Here is a 20,604-nt window from a genome sequence, read left to right as displayed (position 1 = left end):
TCAGGCTTATATTGGGCTGTTGTCCACACGGCACAGCACCTGTTGCGCAGTCTATCCAGGTTGAGAGGCGGCATCTCTACGTAGGCCTGGAGGTATTTGCATTGCATGCTGTTTGATTATGGGTGCTCACCCTACAGAGTTGCAACATTCCTTCTTCCTTGAGGAAAAGTGTTCATGTCTTGATTGGCAGGTGATGACTGCTGGGGCAGGTATTGTGCTGCCACAGGAGAATATGGTCTGAAATAGCAAGGGTGCGGATAGGCATGATGCCCACTCCCCCATGAGCAGCCACAAGGGAGCACTAGTGGCGATGGTGCTGCATCCATGTCCACATCTGGGTGGGACTCGGCAATGGAGGCAGTAGAGAAGATGGCGGCAGTAGTGACAGGCTGTGGAGATGGAGGCGGCCCAGCACTGACTTCTCCACCCACCCAAGGCACCCAGGGGGAAGACAGCACCAGAAACGTAGGGGGTGCAACCCACATCATGGGGGCAGGCGCAGGTGGTGGGGGCAGCCGCATCGGTGGAGGGTTCTCCAGTCGGTCACTTAAGGAAAGAGCTAGTCATAGTGTCATGACAATGAGTCATTGGACGTGCACACGATGCAGAGGCAGTGGCCTGGCCGCGATGGATGACTGCTGGTATCACCTGCCAAACCCACAGGCCCAGATGACAGAGCACAGATGGAATTGCTCAGGGGCAGGTGCAGGTTGGTAGATGAGTGTTGGCCAGAGCAGATGAAGCAATGTACGGGGTGGCTGTGAAGCAGCTTCAGTGGGCAATGGTTTCTGACTGGAGTGAACCTTTATGAGCTTAAAGGATCTATTGAGGGTTTCTTTGGGAAAAGATAGAGTGATATACTTTTTCATCTGGGTTTTGAATGTACGTACCAACCACATTCCGCCTCTATTGGACCGCGGATGAAAGGGAGGGAACATAATATACCGGATGCCACTCTTTGTGACTCATATTGCTGTGGACTTATTTTAAATCTGTTCATAATTGTTTTTTCTATGTTGCATATGATCTTCCATGTACATAATTATGTTTCACACCTGCTCCTTGGACAACGATTGTTCTTTACTACGTTTCACCGGAGACGGGACTTGTGGCTCCCTGTCAGACAATGATGAACTGCATGGCTTGACACCTGTTTCAAAATTACTTTCACTTGTTAAGCTTGTATCGTTATCATTGTACTCCTTGTGTATGCTGTCCGCACTATACACTTCACTGACTCAGCTTGCAGAAACACTAATATTTTATCTGCCACTTTTTTTTTCACTCAGCAAAATTCCTTGTGTTCCTTTCCAAGAAATGTGTCCAAAAACAACTACACCCATAATAACAACCAACTGAAATGTTTCTCTTCATGAGGTAGCTCAGTACATTACCATTAAAATGACACTAGTTCATATGAGAATTCTATGTACGACTGGAATTCTGCCAAGTTACAGTGTCAGCATCAACAACTGACTGAAAGCAGCATTCTTTTCCTGTGTCAAGGAACATTTGAGAAACCAAATTAACCATACTATGCAGACCTTCATGGGCAATGTTAACTTCCTTGAAGATGAAACAACTTTGAGACTTAGGCCAAGGAAACAGCAATACTTTCTGCTTAATATTTCACCTCCCATTGCAGGATACCTTGTGATAAGGTACATGTGCTGTATCCAGATATCAAGCCCACCAACAATACAGACCATTTCTGTTGGCTGCTGAATCATGGGCCTGTTGACACTGTGTCACTGAGGAACGAATACAACAGTCCAGTTGCCAAGAGCGACAGCATAAGCCTCCTGGTGCCCCATCATTGAGAACCAAACAGCTCACTGCCAGTCACTGTGACCAGTGATGTCAGCGTTGCCCACAGGTGGCATTGCTGTCGCCAGTAGGAGATGCGACTATCTCAACAGTACTTGTGTCCGCCAGGTCATGTGCCTGCAAGTAGGCTGTGCCACGTTCCGCTGCCTCTATGGTATTTATGTCAACCTAAGGCCACAGCCAGTCAGTTTGGCCCCAGCCACCAACCAGACAGTTTCAGCAGCAGATACAGGATGCAGTCCAACAGCCGATCTGGGACCACTATGCCTTTGCTATCCTCCAGAGCGGTCAGCTGGGCAACCGAGAACCTGTCCCTCATTGATCACAGGTTTGTAGACTGCTGCCTTCGGATTCAGTATCAAACTATTGTAGAAAAAGTGTGAATACTGGACAGAAATCCAGCTTGTGGCATGTCTGTACATAGACTATAACTGTGATTCACGATTGATGCCCAATTTAGAAGTGTCATTGATTAGCAAAACTATCAGACTGAAGCAGTGCACACTACATCCAGAAGTTCTTTGTGTTTTTCAATGATTAATTCTATGGCAGGCTGTGTGGTTATGAAAGTACCTTTATTTATGCTATTCCTAATAAAGTGTATAGCGTTATTTGTCCACATAGGAGCTTCTTCCTTTTATGTCCACCAAATCCTGGCCACAAGAGGGACATGGGTTTTAATTTCCCATTGCTTTTAAAAATGAATGTTTTTTAAACTTCATATGCAACATAATTTTTTCGTAAAGCCGTCACAATGATTTCACAGAACTTTTGTTTTAAAGCTGCACTTTTCTCATTGAACTAATGGAGACTATGGATTTCTTTAATTACTATAGTTTGGTCTTGGTTTCCTATAAAGCCTTCAATTGCTTTTTCATATGAGTTTGGTACTTTGTCGAGTCTGCCCATAACTTTCAATCTATCTGTAATAACATCTTGTCATGTTCAAATGACTTTACATGCAAAGTCATTCCTATTTACCACACATTCTGTGTAACAAGTCCCATTAGTAAACATTTAAATATGTCACAAAAATCACACAGCAGTTTATTTCAGGCTTTAGGTAACTTTTGTAGTAACTACTATATGTTCCACCATTCCTTTATAAAATTTGAAATATTCTGGCACTTTTGGTGAATGATGCTGTATACACATTAGGATCGAGGTTGGCCATCTGGATCTTCTTTGTCAATAATCTGAAAGAGAACTTGGACAAAAGGCACCTTTTGCTCCAAGGAGAACCACAACTTATTATTAGTTCCACTCTGTCTGTAATACAAACTGAAAATGCTTCTCCCATGAGTTTCTTTGGCACACATGTTGAGTGTAAGTTGTCTTCTTATCCCATGTATTTACAGCCCTTACCTCTATACCTGTGCACCTACTTTTAGTTAGTACAATAAGTTGGACAATTTACAACAGCAAAAGTGGGATCACAATGGCTCACGTACGTTGCCAGTTTCAGATAGTGCTTGTGGGTGATGAAGATAAATAACAAAGCAGTCCCCTCCTCCAAAATGACTTTTCTGCACGTTACATAGACCTGATATTCATATGTAATGTACACTCAAGTAGGCAAGTACTCTGCAAATCTACCATTTCTGGAGACGAAGGTGTTGGTGTGAGCGACAGAAGGTTTGTACCTCAGATATTCCAACCAACACACTGATCAGTATGTTTCCAGCTGTTTGACCAAACTGAAGGCAGTTTTCAGTTGCACATGAGCAGGAGCCAAACCAGTCTGTACCTAGAGAAAGCACTGTTGTTTCAGGCATCAACCATTAGGTTTATTCCACATCCTGGAGGACCTCCTCACTACGGATCAATTGGAATGAAAGTAAATCTAATCTAATCTAATCTCCATTCCTGTCACTTGCCAGATAGTCTCTTCATTTTAGCATGATTACCATGCCTTAGATGCTCAATGATCTGCCTCAAATCTAGAACTCCTTTCCTTCCACCATCTCATTAGCCACAATTCTAAACAAAGAGTCTTGTGTCCAACAATTCATTCTCTCAACTGGTAATTTTTCTCATTTATTAATTCAAGATGTGTAATTCCTCACTCAATCCATATGACCTTCAACACTCTCCTGTAACATACCACGTTTTCTCCTTACCACTGTAATAAAAATTTCTTTTGTTTAGATGTCTATGATGGTGGAAATAAGATAGTAAACCAAACTGTCAAAACTTTTGCTCGTGATACTTCTTATACAATGTCATAACTGGTAACTATTTCCTGCTCAATCTGAAATTGGTGTGTGTCAAACAGCTAACTTACAGATAACATTATTCCACAATGGAAACTCTCACAGAACTGGCATTCTATGTTGCAATAGCTCACATGCTTATAACAATATAATGAAAGGTATAATTGTTGCTCAATATGCAGCAGAGAAAATCTTTGTAAAAACACACACACACACACACACACACACACACAAAACTGTGTGGGACTTGCATTTGCATGTGTGTGTTTGTGTGTGTGTGTTTGACAAAGGCCTTGTTAGCCAAAAGCTAACTTCCCGACAGTCTTTTTGTCATGCCTTTCTGCGACTCAGCGTATCTGCTATATGGTGAGTAGCAACTATCCTTTTCATTATATTGTTACATATAACTTTTACTTCTTCCATTGTCTGTCCAGCCACCATATCTTAAGCTCGATGATGTACTTCATCGTATTTATTTACCCTGCTTCCTACTGGCCTACGTAACATGTGAACCCTACCACTGGTAAAATATTCATATTAAGTGTTAAGTGAGATGGAAAACTTTACACAAAATATTGTGACAGGCATGCACATGGGAAACGTATTTCTTGATGTCTAAAAATGCTGACTACAAATGTTAACAGTCAACTCACATATACTGCTTTTGGCCTCACTAGCTTCTACTCTTACGTCATTTTCAATAATCCACATCCCTACTTGGCCAACAGCTGCATCAGCATGTAATAGGAAATGTGAGGGGATGTATGATCCTACTACATACTCATGTAGCCATTGGCTAAGAAATTTCATAGTCTATTGAGAACGACATATAGTAGAAACTGGTCTAGCTGAAAAATAATATATGTGAGCATATGCTAGTTAACCTCTTTCATCAAGTTTAATGTGTTCACTGATACTCTATACTAACAATATGACAGATGTGAACAAATCTAAAAATCTTGTGACAAGAGTATACACAAACAAAATATGTCTTTAGCTCTAGAAGTATCTTAAATGCACACGACAGTTACAAAATTTCAAAACAGAATATCTAAAAATGTGTATTTTAAATGCACTAGAATATTACAAATTTTCAAACGTAGCTTCTGAAACTCATCTTACCTTCCCTCAAGCAACGGCGAACTTCCATAGCTTCATAGCGTAGACCTGCACTATTTACAAAATTAAATGACTTTGATGCTGTTGGTAGTATGAAATCACATGTCTTCTCTGGTGTTGCCAAACTTGTAGGGCACCAAAAGTTTGGTATCTGAAATAAACATGCAGTTTTAAATGATCTGTAGAAGTTATACTACATTTCTACTTTCATGATCAAACATTAATGATTAGCTCTAGTAAGGTGTCCATAATAAGTACAATATAATAATGCATTATATACCAATTTAAAGCAAGAAGTGTACATTCAAGATAAAAGAAATGATGGATTTAATGAAAGCCAGAGCTTCTATGCACAGATTATTGAAGAGGACAGCAATAGTAAAGACATTCTTAAGTAATACTGACATCTACCTTTCCCATAGTCTTGCACATTTCTACAGCTTTACATTTCTCCTCTAGCCAATCCAACTTTGCCATTTTGCATTTTCTCTCATTCTTGTTTTTTCAGGCATCTGTATTCCATTTTGCCTGCATCATCTGCTGTAATTTTATACTTCCTTCTTTTGTAAATAAATTCAATATTATGCATGTTATCCAAGAACTTCTTCTCGGCCTTATCTATCTGCCTTCTTGACTGTCTGCTGGCTTCACTGTTTCATCTCTTGAAGCTACCCATTCATGTTCTATTTACTGACCTCCCCTATTTCAGTAAATCATTACCACTCGCTCCATCTGGAACTCTAACCAACTTCTAGTTCTCCCATTTTATCCAGGTCTCATTCCCTTAATTTCTGAAGTTCCTTCATCTTTAATCTGCAGTTCATAAACAATAAAATATGGTCAGAGTTCATACCTGCACCTGGAAATGTTTTGCCATTTGAATTCTGGTTTCAGAATCACTATCTTACCAATACACAAAGGTGTGAGAAAAGTGATAAGTGATTTTTTATGTACCAAAGTTTTTATTTTTTTCAAATAACAATACTTTCCCCTTCAAAGCAGTTCCCTTTGGCAGCTAACACTAGCGGAATCATTGTTCCCAGTCTTGGTAGCAGTGCTGAAAGGCTTTAAATGGTAGGTCTTTAACATGTCGGTCACATTCTTTGAATGTTCTCCAGAGTCTCAAAATGATGTCCTTTTAAGACAGTTTTGGGAAAAGAAAAAAGTCCCAAGGACTCAGGGGGTTGTGGGACAATAGGAATGCCTTTTGAGGTCAAAAATTCCACAGTGAAAGAGGGCATGTGACATGGGGCATTGTCATGGTGCAGCATCCACTTGACTGCAATATCTGCTCTCTCGTTATTCACCCCTTTTTCGAGTTTTTTAAGGACATCTTTGTAAAACACTTGGTTGACAGTTTGTTCTAGAGGAACAAATTCTTTAGGCATGTTACCCCTACTGTCAAAAAAGCAAATCAGCATTGCTCTGATCTTTGATTTGATTATTTGAACTTTTTTCACTCGAGCAGATGTCACAGTGTGCCACTCCTCACTTTGGTGCTTTGTGCCAATATTGTACTCAAAAATCCAGGACTGATCACCGTGATCACAAGACTGAACCATTTGCCATTTGTGGTCACTGACAATCCTCTCACGATGATCAACGCACACATTTTCGCAATTGTCCTTCTGCTCAGTTGTGAAGTTCTTTGGCAGCTTTTTGGCACAAAGCTTTTGCATGTGCAAAACTTTGGTCAAAATCTGATGTCACCCATTATCCTTCTCGTTAAACATTGGTGTGCTCTCACAAGCGCATGCACACGTTCAACATTTTTTTTTTTTTTTTTAATAGAAGGTCTCCCTACGCGAGGTTTACCTTCAACGTGTTCTCAGCCTTTCGAAAATGATTTGTGGCAGCAAAGAACTTGTATTCTTGATGAGGAGTATTCCCCACAGGCCTGTTTCAACTTTTGAAAGGCCACATTCGTGAATTCGCCAAGTTTAACGCAAAACATGATGGCATAGCATTGTTCTAAATTCTACTGTTCCTTTTCATAATACAAAACAAAAACACAATCTCACTGATGATGCTGCCAAAAATCATGTGGTTGCAGGGAGCTGGAACTCGGACTGAGCATCTGTAAGGGATGAGCACACCACTCTACACAAGTAGAACAACGAAGTATTGCCAGATCGCTCAGATGTTGTCAGTCTCATTACTTTTCATACACAACTCAACAATCTATCTGAAACATTCTGGAGTCTCTATGTCTCTTCCAGGTATACAACTTTCTTTGATGGTTGTTAAACAAGTGTTAGCAAGGTTTAAATTAGGCTCTTTGCAAAATTCTATGAGGTGGCTGCCTCTTAAATTCCTTTTCCCCAATTCCTGCTCTCCTGCTCTTTTTCCTTCTGTTTGTTTTATTACCATCAATTTTCAGTCACCTTCCATATTTAAACTTTTGATGCTCTTAATTAGGTCAACAGTTTCTTTTATCCCATCATACATTCATCAATCTCTCAATCATCTGTGTGGCTAGTATGTACATTAATTTATACTACAGTGGCACCAGAGTACTTGAAGAAAAAATAAAAAGAAAAGAAACTATATAGACTAAATTATACGAGGCAGAAATTATTTATTTCAAAGATGAACGTGGCAAATTTGGTATTACCAACATTTCTTCCAGCTCTAATAAACTGGCATGTCACAAAAAATAATAAAAAAGACCCTGAAAATTGAAAATAAAAAAGCTACAACTCATTAAGAAGTACATAAAAAAGAGTATTCTTCTTTAACACGAAGCTACAAATTTATTGAAGGGCAGTTCCATTTTCCACCTTGGCTGTTACGTAATTATTGTTATCTGAATCACTATCAGCTGATTTTGACTGTTAGTCACATTCCAGTGAATACTCATACATTCTTAAACACCACATGCGACCTACATTCTATGTATGTTAACATTTTAAAATAACTACTGCCACGGTGGCACGTGTGTGTATATATATAAAACCATAACTTGCCATATTACTCGTACCTAATGCCGTATTAATTTGCCACTGGCTATCTGCCAGTAAAAAGTTTTTCAAAGATGTACTGACAGACAGTCACCACTGCCCAACTAATTCTCCCTTTTAGTATAACGGTAAATTTCTATCTCCTCCATAATCCTTCCTTTCCTGCTTTCATGTAGAACTGTACGGGCTTGGTGGCCTCTGAAATAGTGTTGCCAGTCTCTTTTGAATGTGTTGCCATTGAAGAATTACTGCTGTCAGTCAACGTGGAGTGTTCTTTGTATCTAGTGCCAAAATTCTATCCTGTCTGACCTGTATAAAATTTCTGGAAACTATCACAATTCATTTTATAAATGCCAGGTCTTGACAAGGGGTCAACTTTGCTGTTTGTGTGACACATGAATCTGAGTATGCTCCTTTATTTTTATTTATTTATTTATTCATTTTTACCACACAGTTTTATCCAAGATTTTAACAATATATGACACCGAGACATATTTAATTTCATCATTATAACCTGTCTTTAGTCATGGTAGTTTCTGTTCGGTTCTTGCTCTGCTTTTCTTTAATTTATCTGCACACATTGTATTATTTGCCATTTAAAACCATTGTTTTAAGCTCCCTGTGCAAAACTCCCAATTCTTCCTCTATTTCACAGATTTCTAAAGAAATTACAACAGATAATTTGATGCAGCATGGAATGAAAGTACGTATTTTTGTGCATATTTAGGCGACAGGAATTATTATGGCTAATGACATCTGTTCTTGTATCTTGTTGTGACAGTACCACGAGATTTAAAAGTGCCGCTACGTCAGTACGCGAACACGGCGATAGAGGCGCTCCGCAACTCGGCCGAGCGCGGGAGCGCCACCTGGCTATGAACGGCGCCGGCCGCATGTCACGGCACGGCAGTGGAGTGACAGATTCGGAGTTGGAAGCATGTAACTCGCTACTGCTCTACGTTGTATATCCACGCAATTTATTAGGATTAAAGGTTATAACACTTTTTGGCGACGAGGTCGGATATTTTTTTCCTGCATTGTGGAATTGTGTGTTCGTGTCGGGGCAGACATGGAACAGCTTCTGCAAGCGCTCGTTGACCAACAAACACAGCTGACGGCTGCTATTCAGGCGCAACAAACACAGCTGACGGCTGCTATTCAGGCATTGTCGACGTCGCTTACTCATCGTCTGTCTTCCTCTTCTCCGCCTCCGTTCGCTCCTTACGACGAGGCTGCTGAAGACTGGGAGGATTATGAGAAGCGTTTGCGGCAACACTTCTTGGCTTTCGGCGTTGTTGACGCTCCTATGTGTAAGTCGTTATTTCTATCTTGGATTTCCCCACGGATCTATCAGCTGCTATCTCAGTTAGCCCCTCTGCGGGAACCAGCCTCTCTGTCCTTCCAAGAAATGTGTGATTTATTGTCTAACTATTACCGAAAAAACACCCATGTCGTTGCCGCCCGCGTGTCGTTCTACCGGTGTCGTAAACAGCCCCATCAATCCTACCGGGCTTGGGCGGCGGAACTACACGGTCTGAGTAGGAAATGTCAGTTTGTCACGGACACTCATCATGAGTCTTATGCTGATTCAATGGTTAGGGATGCTATTCTCCGGCTTGCTCCTGATAAAGAAGTTCGGCAACGTGCCTTACAACTGCCAAACCCGTCGTTGTCGGAAGTTCTAAGCATCGCTCAATCTTTTGAAGTGTCTCACGCTGCTGGTGCGCAAATAGACGCGTGGTGTGATGTAGGCGCTGTACAGACCACTTTCGACACGGACAATTTGCCTGTTTCACAGGGGAACGACGATGTGGCGGCGGTTCACTCGCGTCAACAACGTCGCGTTGGGCCGCCACGCTCGCAGCGAAAACAGCAACGACAGAAGCAGGTTTGTTCCGCACTTCCTTCTTGTCCACGTTGTTTCATACAGCATGACAGGGCCACGTGTTCAAAACGTTGGGCCACGTGTAATTCCTGTAGGAAAAAAGGCCACATTGCTTCTGTGTGTCAGTCCCCTAAAGTCCCTGTGGACGAGGACGAGGCATCGGACATGGATGTTAACTGTGTGCTTTCTCAAACAAATAAGTTGTTTGTTACTGTTCGTGTTCTGGATAAAGACATTCGCATGCAAGTGGACACTGGCTCTGCAGTAACTCTCATTAATTCTCGCACGTATCTGGAGTTGGGCTCCCCTCCCTTGTCTCCAGTTACGCGAAATCTGAGAACTTATAATAAGCAGAAAATTCCTATCGTTGGCCAGTTTGATGCTTCCACTGCCTACAAGTCTGTTGTTCGGACCCTCACGCTTTATGTGGTGGATCATGCTGGCACTGAAAACCTGTTCGGTTATGATGCTTTCCAGTTGTTCGGGTTCTCCATTGATGATGATGTGTACCTCATATCTGAGGATATTCCGTATCAACAGCTGGATGGATTGTGTTCTGAATTCTCGTCCATGTTTTCTGCTGGTCTGGGTCGTGCCAAGGATTTTGAAGCCCACATTACTCTTAAGCCTACGGCTCGCCCTAAGTTTTTCCGGGCACGCCCTATTCCGATGGTGTTGCGTGCACCTGTCAAGGCTGAGATAGACAGGTTAACAGCTTCGGGGATTCTCCTTCCTGTTACCTCCAGCGAATGGGCATCGCCAATCGTGGTGGTTTCTAAACCAAACGGGAGTCTGCGATTGTGTGGTGATTTTAAAGCTACTGTCAACGCTCAGAGCCTCATTGACACTTATCCTCATCCCCGTCCTGAGGAGTTATTTACCAAGCTCGCTGGGGGCCAGTTCTTTTCCAAACTTGACTTATCGGAGGCGTATCATCAGTTGCCATTGGATGCTTCTTCCAAGGAATTTCTCATCATCAACACTCCTTGTGGGTTGTATCAGTACCAGCGGTTACCATTTGGCGTCGCTAGCGCGCCGGCCATTTTTCAGCGGTTTTTGGAACAGCTCACGGCTTCCGTTCCCGGCTGCATCAACTACCTGGATGACATTGTTGTCACGGGGGCCTCCACTGAGGAGCACCTTCGCAATTTGCGGGTTCTGCATTCGGCTGGGTTGAAGTGCAATCTGGACAAGTCACAGTTCTTCCAACCCTCCATTGTTTATCTTGGTTTCCACTTGTCCCGTGAGGGGATACGTCCTCTGTGACAGCACGTTGCGGCCATTACCGCTCTACCCTGGCTGTCTACGGTCAAAGAACTTCAGCCGTTTCTAGGCAAGATTGCTTATTATCACAAATTCATTCCCTCCGCGGCGGCGGTGGCTCATCCTCTGCATCAGCTGTTACGCAAAAACGTTCCTTTCTGCTGGTCCGACGAGTGTGAGCAGGCTTTTGTCCGCCTGAAGGCTCATTTGCAGTCGGCGCCTTGTCTTGCCACATTCTGTCCGGGTCAGCACTTGGTTCTGGTGACTGACGCGTCACAGTATGGCCTAGGGGCTGTTCTCACCCATCGGTATGAGGATGGGTCGGAACGACCCATCGCCTACGCTACCAAGACCCTCAACGATGCCCAACGGCGTTACTATCAAATCGAAAAGGCGGCGCTCGCTATCATTTATGCTCTAAAAAAGTTCAGCGTTTTTTTTTGTATGGTTCTAAGTTTCACCTCATCACCGACCACAAGCCGCTGGTCTCTCTGTTCAGCCCCACGGCGTCGGTTCCGGATAAGGCAGCTCACCACCTGCAATGTTGGGCCTTATACTTGTCTCGTTTTCACTATGAGATTCACTATCACCCCACGGCCCAGCACGCCAATGCTGACGCGTTGTCGCGTTTGCCGATGGGCCCCGACCCGGTTTTCGATCGAGATGAACTACTCTGTTTCCACATTGATGAGGAAGAACGTCGTGCAGTCGAGGGTTTTCCCCTTACAGGTTCGCAGGTCGCGTCGGCTACTGCGCGGGACCCGGTCCTGCGTCAGGTGATCGGTTTTGTTCAACGGGGTTGGCCGGACAAGACCAAGGCCCGGGCATCGGATCCCCTTCGCAACTACCATGCCTTGCGCCTTCGTCTGTCTGTTCGTGAAGGTGTTGTTCTTCTGGCCACGGCTGGCTCTCCACGGGTCGTGGTGCCAGCCTCTCTTCGCAAAGATGTTCTCAAACTATTGCATGAAGGCCATTGGGGGATTTCTCGGACTAAGACCCTGGCCCGCAGGCACGTTTATTGGCCCGGTATTGATTCAGACATCGCCCACATGGTCGCTGCGTGTGGTCAGTGTGCTCAACAACTGGCTGCACCTCGTACTATGCCCTCTCCGTGGCCTGATCCGGCGCAGCCATGGGAACGGTGCACGCTGACTTTGCTGGCCCTCAGCCCTCAGTTCTCTTCGCAGGCCTTCCGTGATTTTTGTACTGGACAAGGGATTCATCATGTTACAGCACCGCCCTTCCATCCGCAATCGAATGGGGAGGTCGAGCGCCTTGTCCGCACTTTCAAAAGCCAGATGAAAAAATTCCTTAGTGATTATTCCACAGATGACGCTCTGTTGCAATTTCTGAGTTCTTATCGCTTCACGCCTCTGGGTGATCGCAGCCCTGCTGAACTCTTGCATGGCCACCAACCGCGCACTCTACTGCACCTGCTTCACCCTGTCAGGCCTTGTACTGTCACCTAGTGCGGGAAAATACCCGGTGGGCGCCGACGTGTGGGCATGGGGGTACGGATCTCGCCCTAAATGGATTCCAGGGGTGGTCCAGGCTCTTCGCGGCCGCCAGCTTTGTGAAATACGTACAGACGACAGCATGGTTGTTCGCCATTACGACCAGATGCGCCCACGAGTGGTGGCCACGTTGGTGCCACCGCCCCTTCTTTCGTCTCCACCAGCCCGAAAAGCCAGTCCTGTCGCTGCTGCCGATCTTCCACGCGTGTTGCTGCAGCCGACGTCGCTACCGCTTCCGAGTACGCCGGAACCGTCCCCATTCGCGACGCCGCCTTCTCCGGGACCCATCTCGCTGGGGCACACCCCCAGGTCCACGACACCTATGGACGCTGCTCCGGAGTTTTCCCCCATCATCTCGTCCAGGAGGTGCGTTCGCGCAAGCTTCCGTCCTGGACATTTTCGACCATACTCTCGTGTTTCTCCGCGGGATCTTCTCGGGGCCTCCCAAGAGGCCATGGATGTCTCCGCACTGTCCGTGCCTCCAAGGAAGTGAGTGTTTTTTTTTTCAAGGGGGGGAAAAGTGTTGCGACAGTGCCACGAGAGTTAAAAGTGCCGCTACGTCAGTACGCGAACATGGCGATAGAGGCGCTCCGCAACTCGGCTCAGCGCGGGAGCGCCACCTGGCTATGAACGGTGCCGGCTGCATGTCACGGCATGGCAGTTGGAAGCATGTAACTCGCTATTGCTCTACGTTGTATATCCACGCAATTTATTAGGATTAAAGGTTATAACATATCTTTATGATGGATTCTGAATTTTGCTGTTGCTTAGCATTTATAGTTTTAATATGTAGGAAGCTCACACTTTTGTGGGTCTCATTTTCCATTGTAAACTTCGTTGTGTCATGTAAGCTATGATGCTGGGCATGCATGTTGGTAAGATCATTCTAGGTGTCGTGGACAAATATAATCATCATAGTTTTGTTCTCAAGGCATGATCAAACTTTTTTGATGAAATTCACAGAGAATTCAGCACAATCCAGCACAGGACAGGGCAGTAAAGCATCACTTACAATGCTAAATTTCAGCACTATCATGTTTAAAATTATTGCACTCTCCTAACTCTGAATACAAAATATGATATAAATAACGTAAATCAATCTTTAATAGCACACTTTTTATAATTATTGTGTTACAACCGCAATGTCATTAACATGGAAACATGTACTGTAACGATTCTGACAACCTGTAGGCCTCCAACAGTAAATGTTTTCAACTTCATTAAGCAATTAGAGACAGTACTAGTAACACTTAGTAGAAACAACTGAGAAATGATTTAAGTGGAGATTTCAATATAGATTTCAACATTCCCAACAAGAGTAGAAAGACATATTATAACAGCAGTCAATAAGTTATTTCTAAATCAAGTTGTCTTTAATTAAATAGATGTGAACCCCATAATAAATGATTTATCTAACCATGAGGTTAAAACGGCAGCAATAAAGCAGACTGAAAGTGTGTAATGTAGTGGGAGTCTAACCTGGGACCTTTGGTTTTTGTGGGAAAGTGCTCCACTGACTGAGCTATCCAAGCACAATTCACGACCCACCCTCACACTTCCCTTCCAACAGTACAACATCTCTTACCTTGCCAACAGGAAGTTTCAAAGTATTGCACACTCTGCTGCACAGTCAAAATTCTATTCTGGAAACAATCACCTAGGCTACGGGCTAAGCCATTTCTCCACAACATCCTTTCTCTTCTGAGCGTTATTTCTGCAAGGTATGCAGAAAAACTAATTTGAAGTTTGGAAGGCAGGAGACAGGGACTGGTAGAAATGAAAGCTGTGGGTGCAGGTCATGAATCTTGCTCAGGTAGCTCAGTCGATAGAACACTTGTTTGTGAAAGGCAAAGGTCACAGGTTTGAGTGCCAGTCCAGTGCACAGTTTTATACTGCTAGGAAGCTTATGGCAATCTAGCTGGGTGACATCTTCAACAACCACCAACATTTTGACAGTTGCCTGAAAATGACAGGGTGTGTACCCATCAAAATTTAGTTTGTTGTTGAAAATGTCACCTAGCTGTATTTCCATAGGTCATTTGATCCAGGAATTCAATTCTGCCCTAAAAATATTCTTACAGTGTTATGAATACAGTTTTCTTTTGCAATTGGCCAGGGATGTGCTTTCAGGAAGCCAAGAGAAAGTGCAGCTAACATCTGGGATCAAAATATCTTTCACTAAAAAGAGAGAGCTTCATTTAATACAAAGAAGCAGCTCATATCACAACTTAAAAATGTACTGTTAACAATATCACAAAGTTATAAAGCAAGTCACCCAAAAGGCCAAAGCCATGCATGAAATATTCAAAATTCCAAGAACAAGTCAAGAAAAATTGGAGCATTATTACATATGGAACAAACTGAACAAATGATGATTAACTTACAGGTAACAGTAGCAATCAAACAGATAACATGAAATTGGCTACTAAATTCTACAAATTCTTCCAAATATCAGCTGAGAACATGGACACTAAAAACAATCTATTGAAATCAAAGCTAATATTCTTACTTAGACAGGCAATGTATATTTCATCATCAGACATATGCTTTGCCAACTGACCTGTTAGAGACATCAAAAAAATCATTAGGTTGCTAAAAGTAATGACTCTTCTGGCTGTAAGGTTATCCCAGCCAAAGTACTAGCATACTGTGCTGACTTGGTAGCACCACCCTTGAATTATCTCTGTAACCAGCCAATAAGCCTCCATCTACATCCATACTCTGGAAACCACTATGAAGTGTGTGACAGAAGGTATGTTCCATTGTGCTAGTGATTTAGGTTTCCTCCCATTTCATTCACATATGGATCACAGAAAGAATGATTGCCTGAATGTTTCTGTGCATTCTGTGCATGTTGTAATTATTTTAATATTCTCTTTGTAACTATGGGAAAGATACCGAGGGGATTGTAATACATTCCTTCATTAAAGTTGATTTTAGAAATGTTCTAAGTAAGTTTTCACAGGATAGTTTGTGTCTATATTCAAGAGTCTACAAGTTCAGTTCTTTCAGAATCTTTGACACTCTCCAAAGGGTTGACCAAACCTGTGACTATTCTTGCTGTCCTTCTTTGTATCTATTCTACACCCCATTAGTGCTATTTGGCATGGGTGTGACATACTTAAGCAATTTTTTTTACGATGGATGGCACGAATGTTTTGTACGCAGTCTCCTTTGTAGACCTTGTATTTCCACAAATTTCTAGTAATGAATTGCAGTCTGCTGCCAGCTTTACTTAAGACCAAGCCTATGTGACCATTCCATTTCATACCCTCACAAATTATTACACCCAGGTATTTCTATGACTTGACTGAATACATTTTAATAATCTGATGCTAAATCACAGTAAGACTCAGTTTTTACAGTTTCTAACTCACAATTCAACAAGAACCGATATTTTGATCAGACAGAATGGGCGTATTATAAGTGAGACAGAACAGTTCAAGTTCCTAGGCGTTCAGATAGATAGTAAGCTGTTGTGGAAAGCCCATGTCCAGGATCTTGTTCAGAAACTAAATGCCGCTTTATTTACCATCAGAACAGTATCTGAAATAAGTGACACTTCAACACGAAAAGTAGTCTACTTCGCATATTTTCATACGCTTATGTCATATGGTATTTTTTGGGGTAATTCTTCTGATTTAAAAAGGGTTTTTGGCTCAAAAACGGGCTGTTCAAGCTATATGTGGTGTAAGTTCGAGAACCTCTTGTCGACCCCTATTCAGTAGTCTGGGAATTCTGACATTGCCCTCACAGTATATATTTTCTTTAATGTCGTTTGTTGTTAGCAATATTAGCCAATTCCCAAGAGTTAGCAGCTTTCACTCAGTTAATACTAGGCAGAAATCCAATCTGCATGTGGAATCTCCTTGACTCTTGTGCAGAAAGGAGTGCAGTATTCTGCTGCATCCATTTTCAATAAGCTACCACAAGAACTCAAAAATCTTAGCAGTAGCCCAAACTCTTTTAAGTCTAAACTGAAGAGTTTCCTCATGGCTCACTCCTTCTATTCTGTCGAGGAGCTCCTGGAAGAGCTAAAAAATTAAGCAAATTCCAGTGTTACATTGTTGATTTTCTTTATTTAAACTTACGACTTGTCACCTGAATATGTTTTTTTATATTTCATTTTATCTGTTACTAATATGTTATAATTTCATGTACTGACTCGTTCCATGACCATGGAGATTTCTCCTTAATTTGGTCCCACGGAACAATAAATAAATAAATACAACTGTGACTTAGTATACAATATTCATAGGGTATCAGACATTTTCCTTTTGTGAAGAGCACAATTTTACATTTCTGAAGTGAGAAGTACGTAGTTACTGTTAATGTTGTCCACAAGGTCAGTATGCATGAAATATTCAAAATTCCAAGAACAAGTCAAGAAAAATTGGAGCATTATTACATATGGAACAAACTGAACAAATGATGATTAACTTACAGGTAACAGTAGCAATCAAACAGATAACATGAAATTGGCTACTAAATTCTACAAATTCTTCCAAATATCAGCTGAGAACATGGACACTAAAAACAATCTATTGAAATCAAAGCTAATATTCTTACTTAGACAGGCAATGTATATTTCATCATCAGACATATGCTTTGCCAACTGACCTGTTAGAGACATCAAAAAAATCATTAGGTTGCTAAAAGTAATGACTCTTCTGGCTGTAAGGTTATCCCAGCCAAAGTACTAGCATACTGTGCTGACTTGGTAGCACCACCCTTGAATTATCTCTGTAACCAGCCAATAAGCCTCCATCTACATCCATACTCTGGAAACCACTATGAAGTGTGTGACAGAAGGTATGTTCCATTGTGCTAGTGATTTAGGTTTCCTCCCATTTCATTCACATATGGATCACAGAAAGAATGATTGCCTGAATGTTTCTGTGCATTCTGTGCATGTTGTAATTATTTTAATATTCTCTTTGTAACTATGGGAAAGATACCGAGGGGATTGTAATACATTCCTTCATTAAAGTTGATTTTAGAAATGTTCTAAGTAAGTTTTCACAGGATAGTTTGTGTCTATATTCAAGAGTCTACAAGTTCAGTTCTTTCAGAATCTTTGACACTCTCCAAAGGGTTGACCAAACCTGTGACTATTCTTGCTGTCCTTCTTTGTATCTATTCTACACCCCATTAGTGCTATTTGGCATGGGTGTGACATACTTAAGCAATTTTTTTTACGATGGATGGCACGAATGTTTTGTACGCAGTCTCCTTTGTAGACCTTGTATTTCCACAAATTTCTAGTAATGAATTGCAGTCTGCTGCCAGCTTTACTTAAGACCAAGCCTATGTGACCATTCCATTTCATACCCTCACAAATTATTACACCCAGGTATTTCTATGACTTGACTGAATACATTTTAATAATCTGATGCTAAATCACAGTAAGACTCAGTTTTTACAGTTTCTAACTCACAATTCAACAAGAACCGATATTTTGATCAGACAGAATGGGCGTATTATAAGTGAGACAGAACAGTTCAAGTTCCTAGGCGTTCAGATAGATAGTAAGCTGTTGTGGAAAGCCCATGTCCAGGATCTTGTTCAGAAACTAAATGCCGCTTTATTTACCATCAGAACAGTATCTGAAATAAGTGACACTTCAACACGAAAAGTAGTCTACTTCGCATATTTTCATACGCTTATGTCATATGGTATTTTTTGGGGTAATTCTTCTGATTTAAAAAGGGTTTTTGGCTCAAAAACGGGCTGTTCAAGCTATATGTGGTGTAAGTTCGAGAACCTCTTGTCGACCCCTATTCAGTAGTCTGGGAATTCTGACATTGCCCTCACAGTATATATTTTCTTTAATGTCGTTTGTTGTTAGCAATATTAGCCTATTCCCAAGAGTTAGCAGCTTTCACTCAGTTAATACTAGGCAGAAATCCAATCTGCATGTGGAATCTCCTTGACTCTTGTGCAGAAAGGAGTGCAGTATTCTGCTGCATCCATTTTCAATAAGCTACCACAAGAACTCAAAAATCTTAGCAGTAGCCCAAACTCTTTTAAGTCTAAACTGAAGAGTTTCCTCATGGCTCACTCCTTCTATTCTGTCGAGGAGCTCCTGGAAGAGCTAAAAAATTAAGCAAATTCCAGTGTTACATTGTTGATTTTCTTTATTTAAACTTACGACTTGTCACCTGAATATGTTTTTTTATATTTCATTTTATCTGTTACTAATATGTTATAATTTCATGTACTGACTCGTTCCATGACCATGGAGATTTCTCCTTAATTTGGTCCCACGGAACAATAAATAAATAAATACAACTGTGACTTAGTATACAATATTCATAGGGTATCAGACATTTTCCTTTTGTGAAGAGCACAATTTTACATTTCTGAAGTGAGAAGTACGTAGTTACTGTTAATGTTGTCCACAAGGTCAGTAATATATGACATGAACAAGGATCCCAACACACTTTCCTGGGGCACACAAAAAGTTACTTCATCTGTCAATAGCACTCCATCCAAAATAACTTGCTGTGTCCTCCCTACCAAACAATTCTCAAACAAGTCACAAATTTCACTGGAAACCCATACAATAGTAATTTCTATAATTATTATAGATGTAATACTGAGCCCGGTGCTTTTCATAAATTGAGGAATACTACATGCACCTGACTGCCTTGATCTGTGGGTTTCAGTGTGTCATGAGAAAAGTGAGTTGAGTTTCACATGACCTATGTTTTCAGAATTCATGCTGTGGAGGAGGCCAAGACATATTTCTTGAAAGACTGGACAACATGCAAAAACTGAGCTAGACAACAGATTTCTAATTATAAGCCAGTCTCCATCCTTCCTGTGTTATCAAAAATTTGAGAAGATAGCTAACATAAGATTAATGAACCATCTTGCCAAGAACAGCCTTTTAATGGCTCAGTTTGATTTTAATAAAGGCAACTGTAACGAGAAGGCAATGTAGGATCTACGTTACTCAATTCTAGAAGAACTAAACAATAAAAATTACCCTGTTGGCAATTTTCTGTGATCTTGTCAAGGTCTCTGATTGTGTAAAATTATACAGTTCTGCTAAGGAAATTGAAATAGTATTGCTTTAAAGGTCTTCACCAAACCTGGATGAAGCAGCATCTTAGCAACAGAGTATGTGGAATAGGTTCCCAGACATGCGAGTGGCTCGAAAACTTCTTAAGTAATAGAACCCAGTACAGAGTCCTGGATGGCGAGTGTTCATCAGAGACAAGTGTGCTTTCAGGAGTGCCTCAGGAAATGATTTGGCAGACAGGGTGGGCATCAATCTGCCATTGTTTGCTGATGATGCTGTGGTGTATGGTAAGGTGTCAAAGTGAGTGACTGTAGAAGGATACAGGATTCTTTAGACAGAATTTCTATTTGACGTGATGAATGGCAGCTTTCATTAAATGCACAAAAATGTAAGTTAATGCAGATGAATAGGGAAAATTATATTGTAATGCTCAAATATAATATTAGTGGTGCACTGCTTGATGCTGGCATGTTAATTAAATATTTACACGCAACGTCGGAAAGTGATACAAAATAGAATAAGCATATAAGGTCGGTAGTGGAGACGGCAAACATTTGACTTCAATTTACTGGAAGATCTTAAGGTAAGTGTAGCTCATCTATAAAGAAGACTGTGTATAGAACACTAGTGGTATCCATTCTTGAGTATGGCTCAAGTGTTTAGGATATCCCAGGTCGGATTAAAGGAAGACATTGATGAAATTCAGAGCTGGGCTACTAGATTTATTACTGGTAGTTTCAACCAACACACAAGTACTTCACAGCTGCCTTGTGAACTCAAATGGCAATCCATGGAG

The 20,604-nt window shown here is 41.7% G+C and overlaps 1 protein-coding gene across 1 annotated transcript in view; it reads right to left on the bottom strand.

Moving 5' to 3' along the window:
• The window catches only part of LOC124794666 (trans-1,2-dihydrobenzene-1,2-diol dehydrogenase-like), a 108,862-nt gene that overhangs the window by 14,411 nt on the left and 73,847 nt on the right, over positions 1–20,604 (bottom strand). Inside the window, exon 5 of the mRNA XM_047258198.1 lies at positions 5,163–5,310. Coding sequence (XP_047114154.1) covers positions 5,163–5,310 — 148 coding nt within the window. The remainder of the gene's footprint in view (positions 1–5,162; positions 5,311–20,604) is intronic.

This window comes from Schistocerca piceifrons, chromosome 4, assembly GCF_021461385.2.
Source record: "Schistocerca piceifrons isolate TAMUIC-IGC-003096 chromosome 4, iqSchPice1.1, whole genome shotgun sequence".
NCBI classification, from domain to species: domain Eukaryota; kingdom Metazoa; phylum Arthropoda; class Insecta; order Orthoptera; family Acrididae; genus Schistocerca; species Schistocerca piceifrons.
The sequence above is the reverse complement of the archived record's forward strand: the minus strand, read 5'-3'. Positions and strand labels throughout refer to the sequence as shown.